At 62.7% G+C, this 15849-nt stretch overlaps 2 protein-coding genes across 4 annotated transcripts in view; one reads left to right on the top strand and one right to left on the bottom strand.

The window, feature by feature from the left end:
• Window positions 1–10472, top strand: part of WWP2 (WW domain containing E3 ubiquitin protein ligase 2) — a 31856-nt gene extending 21384 nt beyond the window's left edge. Inside the window, exons 11-24 of one of the 3 annotated variants that reach the window (XM_063410563.1) lie at window positions 1954–2008; window positions 3719–3800; window positions 4068–4196; window positions 4324–4402; window positions 4513–4584; window positions 4683–4771; window positions 5685–5844; window positions 7031–7164; window positions 7252–7392; window positions 7914–8034; window positions 8323–8427; window positions 8515–8611; window positions 9378–9450; window positions 9558–10471. In XM_063410563.1, the coding sequence (XP_063266633.1) occupies window positions 1954–2008; window positions 3719–3800; window positions 4068–4196; window positions 4324–4402; window positions 4513–4584; window positions 4683–4771; window positions 5685–5844; window positions 7031–7164; window positions 7252–7392; window positions 7914–8034; window positions 8323–8427; window positions 8515–8611; window positions 9378–9450; window positions 9558–9657 (1437 nt within the window). In that variant the 3' untranslated portion in view covers window positions 9658–10471. Of the gene's footprint in view, window positions 1–1953; window positions 2009–3718; window positions 3801–4067; window positions 4197–4323; window positions 4403–4512; window positions 4585–4682; window positions 4772–5684; window positions 5845–7030; window positions 7165–7251; window positions 7393–7913; window positions 8035–8322; window positions 8428–8514; window positions 8612–9377; window positions 9455–9557 lie in introns of those variants that run through there. The other 2 variants (XM_063410564.1, XM_063410565.1) reach the window with 2 other exon arrangements.
• A 799-nt stretch (window positions 10473–11271) lies between these two features.
• PSMD7 (proteasome 26S subunit, non-ATPase 7) lies at window positions 11272–14878 on the bottom strand. Its single transcript, XM_063410567.1, has 7 exons — window positions 14698–14878; window positions 14148–14239; window positions 13795–13887; window positions 13220–13317; window positions 12882–12962; window positions 12280–12371; window positions 11272–11757 (listed from the first exon to the last, which is right to left on the bottom strand). Exons 1-7 carry the CDS (start codon window positions 14769–14771, stop codon window positions 11319–11321), a joined length of 969 nt encoding a protein of 322 aa, XP_063266637.1. The 5' UTR covers window positions 14772–14878; the 3' UTR covers window positions 11272–11318.
• Between the last annotated feature and the right edge of the window lie 971 nt (window positions 14879–15849).

The raw sequence follows: 15849 nt of genomic DNA on the forward strand, positions 1-15849 counted from the left end.
AGGGAGAGCAGTGCTTGGGCCAGGGCCAGGCTGGTTCTGCCTCCTGGAGCAGTGATCCTGCCCCGTGCAGTGCTGAGCTGCACTCGTGCCAGAGGCAGTGAACAGGTGTGGAGGGAAGGTGGGCAGCGGACAGGGACCAACTTCTCACTGACTTCATCTCCTCAGAGAGAGCCAGGAGTCCCAGCTGGGCTGGAGGGAGCTCAGGGTCCCATTGAGGAGCTCGGCTGCTCTCTGGCAGGGGCTGTAGTGCAAAGCCCATTCTGTGTGGGACACAACCAGGGCTGTGGGAGCAGCTCAGCCCCGCTCCTTGCCCCGCCTGGCCCTCCCTGGATGTCTCTAACCCTTGGAGAGGCAGAGCTGGACCCCCAGAGCCGTGCCGGCCTGGCCTGCAGCAGGGCCAGTGCAGGGGCTCCCCAGGGAGGGCTCCCCGTGCCCAGCGGGGCCCGTCCCTTGCTCTGGCCAGGGCCAGCCCTGGAGCTGCTCCAGCGCCCTGCGACTGGCCCTGGTGTGCTCTGCGAGGGAGGGACCCGGGCTCCAAATTTAGCCTGACGAAACGATTGTACTTTCTGTTTCGAGCTCTGCTGCCAGCAGTGAGGGCTCCTGCTCTGCCTCCTGCCCCACGAGGGCTTTCTGCTTGACTTGCCCCTGCCTCCAGCATCCCTCTGCGTCCTTGCTGGAGGGGTGGTAGGGGGGCTATGAGCAGTGGGGCAGAGCCTGGGGAAGGTACAGTTTGGGGACTGGGGTGAAGCCAGGGACCACAGTTCCGGCAGATGCCCCAGTGCCGTGTCCTGTGCACGAAGGGTCTCTGGCACGGGGGCCAGGCTGTTCCCAGGGGCTGTGGGGAGCTGCAGGAGCTGCCCGGATTTCTGCCCTGGGAGCTGTAATTAGCAGTTTTGAGGTGCCAGTGAAGTGATACCCCTGGACACGGCTGGGCTGTGTGTGTGGGCAGCCAGTCCTGGCGGGGAGGGAGCAGACACTGCCCCAGGTCCTGGCACAGGGGTGGGCACAGGAGAGAAAGCTCAGAGGGGCACAGACTGTGCCAGGCCCTCCTCGGGGCGCTGGGCTGCAGTGAGCTCTACCCAGGCAGGTTTTGGTGCCTTTCTGGGGGTGGTCCCTGGCACCCCGAGGGCTGGGGCTGCCCCCGGTTCCAGGCTGGAGGGCCGGGGCTGGCAGTGGGTGGCATTCCCTGGGCTCAGGCGGGCTCGGACCCATCCCGGCACAGGGAGCTGGGTCACAGCCCCCTCCAGCAGGAGGGTTTTACCTGTTGGGTAACGATGCGTTTCTTACTTAACATTAAAAGCGCTTCCAGGCCCCCTCCTGCCCTGGACCCCGGGGACCCTCCGTGCGCAGGGAGCCCAGCGGGGCTGCTGCGGGGCTGGCACGGGCCGGGGCAGGGTGTCCGGCCGGGAGAAAGGGGCTTTGTGCGGGGCGGGCGGGGCCGGCCGCGGCTCCATCCCGCACCGGCCCTGCCCGCGGAGGAGGGGGCCGCCATCCCGCCAGGAAGCGCGGGGCGTGGACAGCGCTTGTGGGAATGATTTCATTGGAAAGGCCTGCGATATTTTTTCCCCTCTTGTGTGTGGTTCTTGGAGGAGGCTGGAGGTGTATGTGGAGGGGACGCCGGCGCAGCCGAGCCGCCCGGAGCCCCGCGGGCCGTCCCGCTGCCCTCGGCCGGCACAGCCCCTGCCCGCTGCCCCTTGGCTGCCCCAGCCCCTGCTTAGGATCAGCTTTTGGGCTTTTTTTTTTTTTTTTTTTAAATTTACTTTTGATTTTTTTTGTTTGTTTCTCTTTTTAGCCCCCTTGAGTGTGCAGTTTTCTTTTTCGTTCTCTGGGAGCTGTGGGCCGAGGAGAGGCGGGTGGAAGCGGGGCTGCCCGGCTCACGGCTGTGCTCTGCTCGTCCCAGCCGTCCCAGCTCCGCGGTTTATGCCGTGTTTTTGCTCTCTCTGTTGTCTCTAGTCCTCCGGAGCCCCGTCCGACAATGATCCTCTGGGGCCCCTTCCTCCCGGCTGGGGTAAGTACCGCGCTGCCTCACCTGCCCTGCACGGCCCCGGGACACTCCTGTCACCCTGCCCGTCCCTGCTGCCACCCCTGGCACCGCCGGGAGGGGTGAGGGGTGGCTCCAGCACTCCCTGTGCCCGTCTGCACGTGGGGCTGAGTCTGCCTGTGACTAGCACGATCTCTTATGTGAAATTCAGCTCTTCTTCCCCTTTTCCCCCTTTTCCTGGAGGAGTTCCCAGCCTCTCTCTGCTGCTGGATGCAGAAGTGCTTGTGATTGTTCTTTGGATTGGGGAAGATCCCCAGCTTGGGGATCGCAGTCCTTGCTTGTCCCTGGACCCCTCTGGCGAGCAGGGATCCGTCCTGCTGCCCTGGTGGCTCCCGGGATGCTCTGCCTGGGTCTGGAGCAGGGCTGGTTGTCCCCACATGGCCCAAGCATTGTGTGCTGGGGCATTGTGAAAAGTCCCTGTGCACCCCCAGGACAGAGAGATCCCCTGCATGGCAAGAGCATCCCTGGGGAGGGCAGGCTGGGATGCTTGTGGCTGCAGCGGGGCTGTGCTGTGCCAGGGAGAGCAGAAGGGGTAAAACTGCGAGCTTGGAGCAGCACACAGGGGCCAAGGCTGCTGGGGCAGGCTGCAGGGGCAGTGTCTGCATGGGGGCAGTGGAGCCCTTGCTGGGTGTCCCACCTCCCTCAGCAAGGAGAGGGGACGATCCCCAGTGCTGGCTGGGCAGGCTGGGCAGGCACAGCTCTGCGTGGGCCTGAGCACCCCGGGGTGGGGGTCCCCAGGATGGGTGGGATCCCTGGGATGGAGGCATTCCTGGCCATCATCTGGGGCTGCTGCCCACAGTCCTGGAGTGAGATGGAGCGAGGGGCTGGCACTGGCCAGAAGGTGACAGGGAGGTGACAGGGTGTCCTTGCCTGCACGGTGCAGGGCTGAGCAGCCCATGAGGAGGAGGAGGTGCAGGGCACACACAGTGCTGGGGAGGCAGGGGGTGTGTGCAGGGCTGCCTGGGCTGTGTGGGGGAGCTGCTCTGTGCCTGTGTGCAGCACAGTGAGGGTGTGCGTGTTCACACACGTGTGCACTGGGGCAAGGCCATGCAGGGGGTTTGGGGAAGCGCCTGTGGGGAGCTGCAGGAGCTGCGTGTCCCGGGGGGGCTGTGTGTCCCAGGGGGGCTGCGTGTCCCAGGAGGGCTGTGTGTCCCTGGGGGGCTGTGTGTCCCAGGGGGGCTGTGTGTCCCAGGAGGGCTGCGTGTCCCAGGAGGGCTGCGTGTCCCAGGGGGGCTGCGTGTCCCAGGGGGGCTGCGTGTCCCAGGAGGGCTGCGTGTCCCAGGAGGGCTGCGTGTCCCAGGGGGGGCTGCGTGTCCCAGGGGGGGCTGCGTGTCCCAGGGGGGCTGCGTGTCCCAGGAGGGCTGCGTGTCCCAGGGGGGCTGCGTGTCCCAGGGGGGCTGCGTGTCCCAGGGGGGCTGTGTGTGGCCAAGCACAGACCCTGTGCTGGCCTGGCAGCGTGGTGGCAGCGCTGGCCTCTGCCCTGGCATCTCCTGCACACTGCCCTGGCACTGCCAGCCTGAGGCAGCTCGGGCACACGGAAGCAATGTGGGATTTATCCTGCCTTTTCCAAACGAGCCAGGGAGGTGGAATGGGGGAGCTGACAAATTTCCTGTGAGCTGGGAAGGTGAGGGCTGCTCCCAGGACTCCAGCTAACGCTTCCTCTCCCTTTTCTCCTAGAGAAGAGACAGGACAATGGGCGAGTGTATTACGTGAACCACAACACCAGGACCACGCAGTGGGAAGACCCTCGCACGCAGGGGTAGGTGGCTGTGGGGGGAGCAGGGTTGGGAAGGTGCAGTTCTCTGGGGACCTGGCCTGCACTGAGGCCATGTGTCCCACAGACGGAGAAAGAAGCTCTGACAGCGCCGTGGTGGCAGTGCTGCCCAGGCAGGACTCCTCTCCCGGGGTGTGGACAGTCCCTTGCCAGTCCCATGCCATGAACCCTTCCTTTTGCCTGGCACAGAGCTGTAGTTGATGGGGGGGACTGCCCGAAGGGCCTGTCTGGTGAGCCCTTCCTTGCCTGCAGGATGATCCAGGAGCCGCCGCTGCCGCCGGGCTGGGAGATGAAGTACACCAACGAGAGCGTGCGCTACTTCGTGGACCACAACACCCGCACCACCACCTTCAAGGACCCGCGCCCCGGCTTCGAGTCTGGGTAAGCGCGGGTCTGGGGCCCAGGGGGGCTCTGGCAGAGGAGAGCTGCACCCCAGGACCCTCATCCCCCCTGGCTGGTGCTGGGCTGCTGGGGCAGGGGGTGTGACGAGGCCCCGCTGCTTTGGCAGGAGCAAGCACGGCGGCTCCCCGGGCGCGTACGACCGGAGCTTTCGCTGGAAGTACCACCAGTTCCGCTTCCTCTGCCACGTGAGTAGGGCAGCTGTGGGCAGCTGTGGGTGCCCTGAGCCCCGCGGGCAGGTGTGGGTGAGGACAGCCGTGCCAGCCTCACACAGCCCCTGCTTTTGCCCTGTCTGCAGTCAAACGCGCTGCCCAGCCACGTGAAGATCAGCGTGTCTCGGCAGACGCTCTTCGAGGACTCCTTCCAGCAGGTAGGGAGGTGCCGGGGCCGTGGGGTGGGCAGGAGTGGGGCTGGCCCTCAGGCGTGGGGCTGGCCTGGCCGTGGTGACACTGCCCTGCTGGTCCCCAGATCATGAACATGAAGCCGTACGACCTGCGGCGCCGGCTGTACATCATCATGCGAGGGGAGGAGGGCCTGGACTACGGAGGCATTGCCAGGTGAGCGTGCCCTGCCTGTGCCCTGTGGGCAGCACAGGCATAAGGCAACTGCACTCGAGGCTCCCTGCCCTTGAGTAGAAGACTCCAGAGGCATTCAAATGGGATTTAGGAGTGGTGGAGCACCCTGAAAGGATCACATCAGCCTGTGCCTAGCAGTGAGAGCACAGGGGACCCAGCTGGGGTTCCCCTGCTGCCCCTAGTTGTGGAGGTGATGGGCTGAGTGGCCTCATCTCCCTGCAGCAAACAGGTCCTGGTGTTCCCAGACAGTCAGGTTGTGCCAGGGCAGACAGGGTGTGATGTGGTTGCTGCAGCTCTGCTGGATGGTGTTACCACAGGGCATGGGCTGTGGCTTGGCTGGAGGGGATCCCGTGTCCCTGTGAGCCCCCTCTGGCTCACTTGGGCCACCTCCTTGGAGCTGGGTTGGTGTGTTCCTGCCTGCTGCCACGCTCGCCTGCTGCCCCGGCTCCTGCTGCTGCTCCACCTGTGCCCGTGTCCTGCCAGTGGTTTTACCCTATGGTAGGTTACGTCATGCTGTTCTACCACAGGGTAGAACCACGGACGGGATGCCGGGGCTGCCTCCACGTCTGAGGATTCCTGTCTGCCTGCAGGGGAGCAAAGCCAGGATGGTGCTGTCCCCAGCTTGGCGTGGGGCTCCGGGGCTGGGTGTGCTCGGGGGGTGTGTGTGGGACAGCCCAGCTGGGGCTGTGTGTGGCACTTGCCGAGGTTCCCGATGCTCTGGGCGGGGCCTGCAGCGAGCTGGCATCTCCAGAAACACTTCACAAACCCCACACAGCAGTCCGGGGAGGGCAACCCCCTCGCCCAGTCACACCAGTGCCCAGCACTTGCCTGGCACCCTGAGGAGGTGTCCCCTCCCTGAGCTGCTTGTCACCGCGTTCCCCTTGTCCCATCCCAGGGAGTGGTTCTTCCTGCTGTCCCACGAGGTGCTCAACCCCATGTACTGCCTCTTCGAGTACGCGGGCAAGAACAACTACTGCCTGCAGATCAACCCCGCCTCCTCCATCAACCCCGACCACCTCACCTACTTCCGCTTCATCGGCCGCTTCATCGCCATGGTGAGAGCCGGGGTGGCACCAGGGCCCTGTGTCCCTTTGTCCCATGGTGAGAGCCGGGGTGGCACCAGGGCCCTGTGTCCCTTCATGCCATGGTGAGAGCCGGGGTGGCACCAGGGCCCTGTGTCCCTTCATGCCATGGTGAGAGCCGGGGTGGCACCAGGGCCCTGTGTCCCTTCATGCCATGGTGAGAGCCAGGGTGGCACCAGGGCCCTGTGTCCCCATGTGGAGCAGGGCAAGGGGCTCCCTGTGCCACGGCTGTGCTGGGCTCGGCACTGCTGCCCTCCCTGAGCCCCTTCTTGCCCACCTGTGGGTCCGTGGGACATGGGCCTTCAAGGGGGTGCTGTGGGGTGATGCCTTTTAAATCCCCGGATGGCTGTGGGGCAGAGGGGACCTGGTTTCCCAGGAGTTGTGTCGGGGATAGATGGCTCCAGGTCTTTGGCTGTCACCCCAGGTGCTGTCGGGTCTGCAGCTCCAGGGACTATTTTTAGTCCCAGCAGTGTGAGATTTTCCAGCTGCCCAAGCTCCAGAGCAGCTCCTCCCGTTTGTCTCGGATTGCTGGGGCTGGCAGGGGGGATGGCAGGGGGGCTGGCAGGGGGGCTGGCAGGGGGCTGCAGGGGGCTGGCAGAGGGGCTGGCAGGGGGCTGGCAGGGGGCTGCAGGGGGGCTGGCAGGGGTATGCCAGGGGGCTGGCAGGGGGCTGCCGGGGCTCCCTGAGCACGGGGAAGGGTCCCTGGCCCGCAGCCCCGTGGGTGTGCGCGGGGGCGGCCCCGGCCCCGCTGCCCTGCCCTGCCCTGCCCGCCTCGCAGGATACCAATAAAACCCCAGACTATTACTCACCGCTGGGCCGTTCTAGACAAGCGTCTGCATTATTTTTGGCTGCCTTTGCCTCGGGGCTCCTGGAAGCCAGGGATTCAGGGAAGCCACAGCAGAGCTCTGTTTAAACAAGTGCTCTTAATAGAGCCGTGAGGGGAGAGGGGGATGCAGTGGAATTTGCGGTGGGGAGGGAGAGGGGCTGCAGCCCACCCGGCCCGGGGAGTGCTGCTGGGGCAGCGCAGCATTCCCCTCCATGTGTGCCAGCCAGGAGCAAGTGCTACAGCTCAGGAACTCCTGGGCGAGTCCCTTGTGCCCCGTGGCTGCCCCAGGGCTGTCCCAGGGTCCCTGTGACCTGGTGTCCCCTCCCTGCATAGGCTCTGTACCACGGGAAGTTCATCGATACCGGCTTCACGCTGCCCTTCTACAAACGGATGCTGAACAAGCGCCCGACGCTGAAGGACCTGGAGTCCATCGACCCCGAGTTCTACAACTCCATCGTCTGGACCAAGTGAGTGCCCTGCCCTCCCTCCTGCAGAGCTCTCCCACAGCTGCTGCTGGGTGCTCCATGAGCAGTCACATCCCGGCGTCCCCGCAGGGAGAACAGCCTGGAGGAGTGCGGCCTGGAGCTGTACTTCATCCAGGACATGGAGATCCTGGGCAAGGTGACCACCCACGAGCTGAAGGAAGGTGGTGAGAGCATCCGTGTGACGGAGGAGAACAAGGAGGAGTACATCATGTGAGTGGCTGTCCCAAGGGTCCCATAGGCGCCCGCCCCCGGCGCTGCAGGGGTGGGACCGTGGGCTTGGGACGTGGCCGCTTCCCCGGGCTACGTGGCTATGACCAGCCCGGGCTGGCGCGGCTGGCCGAGCTCTGCTGCGGGCTGGATTGCTGCGGGCTGGGCTGTTGCCAGTACTTTCAGGAAAAAGGAGAGGGGAGAGAGGCTGAGGCTGCTCTCCCGGCCCGTGGCTGTTCCTCCTGCCTGCCTGGGGTCTGCCAGGCCAGCTCAGCTGCAGCCAGGGGATGTGGTTTGCACCCCTGGAGCTCCTAAGGCTTCTCTCGGGGCTGAATACTGCTCATGGGTTTGGGGGCTGAGACAGAAACCCACCAGTGGCAACTGAGGGGAGCCCTGGTGCTTTGAGGGAGCCCCTCTCCCATTCCCCACCCTCCCGGGCCCTCCCTGCTGGGGGAGGGATCCTGGGGTTTCCCCGTGCCAGGCCAGGGGCGCTGGCTCCGTGCCCACCCCGCCTGCCTCCCCAGGCTGCTGACGGACTGGAGGTTCACACGGGGCGTGGAGGAGCAGACCAAGGCATTCCTGGACGGCTTCAACGAGGTGGTGCCACTCGAGTGGCTGCGCTACTTCGATGAGAAGGAGCTGGAGGTGAGCTGGCACCTGGGTGGGGATTTGCATGGAAGGTGGCACGGGGTGACCCTGCTCATGCTGTGTGCTCACGGGCTCTGCTGATGAGGGTACAGCCCTGGGTGGAGGGTCTGGGGGTGGCTCACTGGGGCCACTGGCAAGAGAACATCCCCTTGGATGGGAGGAGTTCATCCCAGACACCTCAGTGCTGGCGCCTGGGCCAGGTGAAGGCTGGCATCAGAGGGGTTGGCATTCAGAGCGGGGGTGCAGGGCCCTGTCTGTCCCCTGCTGAGTGTCCCCTGTCCCCAGCTGATGCTGTGCGGGATGCAGGAGATCGACATGAACGACTGGCAGAAAAATACCATCTACAGGCACTACACCAAGAACAGCAAACAGATCCAGTGGTTCTGGCAGGTCAGTCTGAGCCCAGCGGGGGCGTGGGGTGCCCTGGCAGGAGCCATCCTGGGGTGGCACCAGGATCCCACTCAGCTCCTGCTGCAGGTGGTGAAGGAGATGGACAACGAGAAGAGGATCCGGCTGCTGCAGTTCGTGACGGGGACCTGCCGCCTGCCCGTCGGGGGCTTCGCTGAGCTCATCGGTGCGTCTGGGGCCGGGGGTGGCACCTTCGTGTCCCTGTCCCCACACAGGGCAGCACGTGAGCAGAAAAGCAGCTGTGAGGTCTGAGCACAGCGATCCTGTCTGTTCCAGACACGTTCTGTGGCCGTGAGCGTCCCGCCAGGGTTAACTTTGTCAGACTGGTTTGTGATCTCAGTCTGAGCGAGATTTCTGGTTTTCTGAAATTCTGATTCAGTTTTGATTCTTGTGTGACAAAGCCTCCTTTTCAGAAAACCGCAGTGTGGTTCCACTCATCCTTTAATTTACTGCTTTTTGGGGCCTATACCAGCCTTTCCCCGACTTTCCTGGCATTCATGTCAAGCCAACCAGCTTGCTTAGCCCACTCAGTTGTTCTTGCTGGCATATTAGCTTTTTCCACCCCCTGGAACATCTCCAGCATTCCCAATGTGTTAAAAAGCCACCTCAGGATTCAGACTTCCCATCCCAGCTCCTTTAAAGCTCTTGGATGGACTTGCACAGTCCTGAGGGTTTACAGATCAGTAAGTTTTAGCACTTGCTGTGGAGCCATCGTGCTCAGAGATGGTGCTCTTGCCCCTCTGTGCAGTGAATCTGCTTTTTGCTTTCTCCTTTGTTTGTTGAACGTCCTCTGAGCAGGCAGGGGCTGCTGTTGGGATTTCTGCCCTGTGTGACCCTGGCAGTGCAGGGCCGTGGTGGTGGATCTGTGTGTGTGGCAGGGCTTTCTTTTCCAACTCCTGTTGTGTAAAGCTCTTTGCTGTGCTCATTGACAGGCAGCAACGGGCCCCAGAAGTTCTGCATCGATAAAGTTGGCAAAGAGACGTGGCTGCCACGGAGCCACACGTGGTAAGTGACTGTCCCCGGCCCGGCCAGGGGCACAGGGGGCTCTGGGGCTGCTCGGGCCCTGCATGGACGGCCCTGCTGCTCCGGCCCAGCCTCGGCTCTCTCCCCAGCTTCAACCGCCTGGACCTGCCTCCCTACAAGAGCTACGAGCAGCTGAAGGAGAAGCTGCTCTACGCCATCGAGGAGACGGAAGGGTTTGGACAGGAGTGAGGGAGCCGCGGGCGTTCCCGGAGCGCTGCCCGGGGCCCGGCCCCCCGGGACGTGTGTGCGCCCTGCAGACACTGGCTCCTGTTCTGGGCGAGGCTGCACTGACACGGCCCTGGGAACGGGGCTGTGCTTCCCTCCCTGAGGAAACCTGGGCTGTGATGGAGAGGAGGACACAAGGACTTGGCTCACGAGGGCTGGCACAGAGGGGCTGGGGGCAGCACAGACGGCACTGGGGCTGCCCCCACCCCTGCAGACACAGTTACGTGTTTGCTAGAGGCTTTTCTTCCCCCTCATGTTTTCTGCCTTTTCATGGCACTTTGGTAGTGGTAAGTGAGGGGGAAAATGGCTCTCAGATTGACTTCTGGGCCCTGTTCTGCACCCAGCGTTCAGCAACAGTGACAGGGACCCCCAAGATGCTGCTCCTGAGGGGCTCTTGTGCACCAGGACAGCCCCTTCTGCGGCCAGCCCTGCAGCCACTGGAGCCAGAGCCCGGCTGAGCGGCTGTGGCGTGTCCTGGTCTGCAGCCCGTGGCCCCGGGCAGTTGTATTTAAGTGAGATGTTTCTGCTCGGAGCTGGTGCTCCCCAGCAGCCCCGGGGGCTGCAGGCACTGCCAGGGCCCTGCCAGCCTTCGCTGGGAGCCCGGGTTCTGCCGCACTCCTGAGTTCCCCCTGCTGCTGGACAGGGCAGGGGCACCCGACTGTCACTGCTGTCCCTGCCCGTGTGTGCAGGTGACACCCGGCGTGTCCGGGGGCCTGTGGAGAGGGACCCCGACACAGCCCCGGGCTGGGAGCCCTGCCCCCGCGGCTTCGTGTGCAATAAACGACAAAGCAGCTGCCGAGGGGTGCCTGTGTGCTGGGGCCGGGGTGGGCTGGGCCCCTGGGAGTGTGGGCTGGAGCCCTGAGTGTGTAATGGAGCCCTGAGTGTGTAATGGAGCCCTGAGTGTGTAATGGATCCATGAGTGTGTAATGGAGCCCTTTGAATGTGTGCGGGATCCCTGGGTGGGCTGGCTCCCTGTGTGCTGTCCCTGTCCCTGTGTCCGTGAGCTGGATCTCTGTGCGTGTCCTGGCTCCCCAGGAGCCTGTCCCGGCTCTGTGCCTCCCCCAGGGTGGGCTCTGTGCCTGTCCCGGCTCTGTGCCCCTCCCGGGTGGGCTCTGTGCAGGGCTCCAGGCCCATGATGGCATCCAGAGTTCAGCTCTGGGATCCCAAATCCCGTGGATTCTGTCCCTGCCTGCCCAGGCTCAGCCTCCTGTCGGTCCTAGCTGGGGTGCCAGGGCCACTGGCGCTGTCCCCAGGGAGGGGCTGGGGCCTGCTGGCACAGTTTGACAGCAGTGACACCACTCAGCTGTGCCACACCCCGAGGGGCACAGAGCCTCCTCAGCACAGGGATGGCTGAGGTGCACGACCTTGGCCATGGCAAAAGCAGTAGCCCTGGAACACGGGAATGAGAGCAGAGTGTGAGTGAACTGAGGCCTCAACACCCCACAGACATCCTGGGGGAAGGAACAGAGCTGTAACAATACCGTCAAATCAAAAGCCTCCACATGGCTCCCCTCAACCCTGCCTGGGTGAGGAGGAGCAGAGCGCTGAGCGCAACATAGGAAACCCAAGCACCAGGGATTTAGTTTACAAGATTTTTAATTTACAAATAAAAAAAACTACACCTTTTACTTTTTCTCCTTTTTCTCCTCTTTCTTGCCATCGCTCTTCTCCTTGTCCTTCTCCTTCTCATCTTTCCTCTCCTTTTTACTTTCTTCTTTCTCCTGTCCTTCCTTCTTCTCCGCATCCCTGTTGGCAATCTTGTTGTTGATGAGGTTGTGCAGGGCCACCACGGAGCGGATGAGGGAGGCCAGGTACACCACCACCATCTGGTCGTTGGTCTTCAGGTAAAAGGCCTTGACAAACTCCTGCAGGTTCACGTCTGGGAGCAGGTTGAAGACGTCCTGCAGGTGGTAGATGATCTGGTGGTTGATGGGCAGCTTGCCCAGGGCTACTTTCTCTAGGTAGCTCCTGACGTCCAGAAGCTTGGAGTTCAGTCCCTTCAAGCCGTGGACCTGGTTAGTGATGCGCTGGGACAGCGTGCCCACCGTGGTGTCCTTGATGTCCCTGAAACACAGAGAGGCGGGGTTGGAGCCCCCCGTGCTGGGCACTGCCCCCCGGGGGCTCCCCAGCCCTGTGAGCTGCCAGGATTTACCGCGATGGGGCGGGGGACAGGACAGGACAGACAGGAGAGGACAGGCAGGACAAGAGAGGACAGGCAGGACAGGAGAGGACAGGACAGGACAGGGCAGGACAGGCAGGACAGGGCAGGACAGGACAGGACAGGAGAGGACAGGACAGCCAGGCAGGACAGGACAGGACAGACAGGAGAGGACAGGCAGGACAGGACAGGCAGGACAGGACAGCCAGGGCAGGCAGGACAGGGCAGGCAGGACAGGACAGGCAGGACAGGACAGGACAGGACAGGACAGCCAAGACAGGCAGGACAGGACAGGCCAGGCAGGACAGGCCAGGCAGGACAGGACAGGGCAGGACAGGCTAGGCAGGGACAGGCAGGACAGAGAGGACAGGACAGAGAGGACAGGACAGAGAGGACAGGACAGGATAGGCAGGACAGCTGCCCCTCACCTCAGCAGGTGCTCCACGCCCACTTCCTCGGCCTCCTCGGCACCGATCTCGCTCGTCACGTGCTCGAAGGTCTTGGAGGTGGGGGTGCCATCCTAGAGGGACACACAAACAGGGATGTGAGCCAGGGGATGAGGGACTGCACCAAGGAGACAGGAAAAGCAGCCCCACACAGGCCATGGGGGACCCGAGAGGGATGTCCTTGATTTAATCAGGGTCACCGCCTGCCCCAGCAATCTCTCCTGCTCTGGGTAACTTCCCATTCCTGCATTTTGCTGATCTGTGCCTGGGGGGAGCAGTGGAAATTCTAAACATCACAATTATTTCTCTCCTCCCTGATCCAACCTCACTGCATTATGGGAGAGCAGCTCCTGCTCTGGAGTGGAGGCCTCAGAAAGGCACAAAGATCCAATATTTTATATGCACCCAGAATTAATTTCACTGCAGCAATGACAGTGACTCACTGCTGGGTGTTGTTTGCCTGCATGGCACTCAGAGAGGAGTGAGCTGCTCAGGGCAGGCCCACAGTGACTGGGAGCACCTGCAGCCAGTGGCACCCACGGGTGCTCCAGCTGTGACTGTGACACTTCAGAGCCAACACTCACATCATGGACCTCCTCCACGGAGATATAGGCTTCTGTGGGCAGCCCCAGGTCCTTTGGCTTCACATCAATGATCACCAGCACCTCGGGGAGGAAGAAAACGTACAGAAAACTGGATTTCAGTCAAGGAGTAAGGAAAAAACCACCCAAGCCAGCTCTTCCCTCAGCACCAGCACAGGGCTGCTCAGAGGGGTAACCTCAGGCACTGAGACAATGATTCAACTGCTGCTCCCAGTTCCTCAATCACTTTACAGGCACCGTGCTGTGCCACCAGCACAAAAGGGGGAATGAGGCTGCCCAGACCCCTTTCAGGGAAACAGAGAGGAGAAGGAGCCACTCACAGAGTTGGGGCAGTATCTCTTCATCAGTTCGTTGATGGCGATGTCATTCTTGTGCAGCTTCGGGCCCGTGTGGTACCACCCCACGATTCTTTCTCTGGCTGAGCAAAAGCAGAAGGGATTTGGAGTCAGAGCCACGGGGAGGCCCCAGGAGAGCTGGGCAGAGACCAGGGCTGATCCAGGTGAGGGTCTGATCCGTGTGCAGGGGAGGGCAGTGGATTACAAGCCCTGGCTTGAGTGGTGACCACACTGCCTCGTCACCGTTACTGACCCACAGCTCTTCTCCCGGCCCCTTCACTGGCTAATTAACAGCTTCTGTTAATTGTGCTGCTCTCAGGGTCCGACAGCCTGCACCTCTGACATCTCGAGAGGCAAGACCCCTCCCCAAAGGGCTCACAACAGCGTGGATGTGGGACACAGTCAGTGGAGAACACCGTGGTGCTGGCTGGTGGTTGGGCTCCATGATCTTACAGGTCTTTTCCAGCCTTAAGGATTCTGTGATTAATAGGAATTCCCTTTTCCACAGCCCTGGAAGTTTTTGGGAGTGTACCCCTGATGGTCAGAAGATCTCAACTCACCATTGACCTTCTTAAACATTCCATACATGTTCTCCAGATAGTCATGGTCCAGGAACCACACGGTATCATCCTTGTCATCCTCATCAAAAGGTACTGGAACAAAACAAAACACGAGTGTTTAAGAATCCATCTTCCTGAATTAAAATGTTTAGCAAAATGTTCTGGGTTTGGATATTTTTGGCTGCTAAAGCAGAGTGAGGTTTACTTAGGGGTGTCGACAGCAGTTTGCATTTGTTGTTGGATATGGGGTGATTTGTCCATGGATGGGTCAAGGGTTCCTTCAAAAACCCCAACACAATCCATCCACTAAATAATTCAGTGGCTTTGGAGAGGCACAGGACACCCGGACTGACCTGCAAAGCTGTTGGACACATCCAGGATCTTCTTCTGCCAGGAGCCCAGCAGCACGCCAACCACTCGCTTCTGATTTCCCACTTTTCCTATTCTAAAAGGAAACCGAGTGTCAGTGCCTGCCACAAGCGGGGAGGGCGGAGGGACGGTGACACAGCGGGGTGGGAGAGCGCGGCTGTGACTGCGCTATCACGGCTCGTGTTTACAGCCACACAAGGGCGTTCCGGTGCACAGAACCTCGGCCTGTCCCGGGGCCGGGCCAGGCCCCTCACGGGGGCCGCGACCCCGAACCGGCAGCGAGCGGCCCCAGTGCCGCTCACCGCGGCTCGGCCGCCCCCGGGATGCAGGCTTTGACTCTAGAACCGCTCGGCACCAGCGGCAAGGAGCGCAATCAGGCTCAAATTACCCGCGGTGCCGGAGGGACCGGGTCCCCTCCCGGCCCCGGGGCCCTCCCGCTCCGCCGGGTCCCCTCCGGGCCCCGGGCTCCTGCAGGGCCCCGCTCCCGGCCCGGCCGTGACTCAGCGCCGCGGCAACGCTCCCGCCCGGCCGCACCTGTTGAAGTGATCGACGACGCTGAGCAGCACCAGCGGGTGCACGACCACCCTGTCCACGGCCAGCTCCGGCATGGCGCCCGCCCGGCCCGGCCCGGCCCCGCTCGCTCCGACCGCCCGCGCCCGCACCAGGCCCGACCGGCCCCGCGCCTCAGCCCGCCCCGCGCCCGGCGTGCACCGCGCGGACAGGGCGGGGCCGGCTGCCGCGGGCCGCGGCCATCTTGGGAAGGTGTTCGCCATCTTTGGAGGGCGTTCGCCACATTGGGACGTGACAATCGCCATGCTGAGAAGGGAACGCCGCCATACTGAGAGGGAAACGCCGCCATGCTGAGAAGGGAACGCCGCCATACTGAGAGGGGAACGCCGCCATGCTGAGAAGGGAACGCCGCCATGCTAAGAGGGAAACGCCGCCATGCTGAGAGGGGAACACCGCCATGCTGAGAAGGGAACACCGCCATGCTGAGAGGGGAACGCCGCCATGCTGAGAAGGGAACGCCGCCATGCTGAGAAGGTAACACCGCCATGCTGAGAAGGTAGCGCCGCCATGCTGAAAAGGGAGGACCGCCATCTTGGGAGGGTGCCGCCGCCATCTTGGGGCTGCGGCGTAGCTCCGCCCCGAGGCGGGGAAAGGGCGGGAAGGGGCGGCCCTCAGCGCGGGCCCCGCCCTTCCCTCGCCCCATTCCCCCTCGTTTTTTTCGGCCTTACCTCGGTTTCCCCCCCCCTTTTCCTTCCCCTTTCCCCCCTTTCCCCACTTTCCCCACTTTCCCCACTTTCCCTCCTTTCTTTCCTGTTTTCCTCTCCTTTCCCTCCCTTTCCTCTCTTTTTTTTCCTCCTCTCCCATCTTTTTTCCCCCCCGCTTTTTTAAAACCCTCGTTTTCTCCCCCGGCTTTTTTTTAACCCCTCTTTCCTTCTCCCCCCCCCCCCCCCCCCCCCCAGCTTTTTTTAGCCTCTCTTTTTCTTCCCCTGCTCTCTCAAACCCCATTTCCCCTCCCCATGTTCCCCTTGCAGTTTCCCCCCATCTCTTCCCCTCAGTTCCCCGGTCCCTCCCCGCAGTGCCCGCGGTGCTCCCGGGTCTGGGCCCGCCGGCTGCCCCAGGGGACGGCAGGAATCCCGCTACGCAGCGAGAAAAGTCCACGAAAATAGGTAGAGATCT

Source organism: Prinia subflava, chromosome 13 (assembly GCF_021018805.1).
Source record: "Prinia subflava isolate CZ2003 ecotype Zambia chromosome 13, Cam_Psub_1.2, whole genome shotgun sequence".
NCBI classification, from domain to species: Eukaryota; Metazoa; Chordata; class Aves; order Passeriformes; family Cisticolidae; genus Prinia; species Prinia subflava.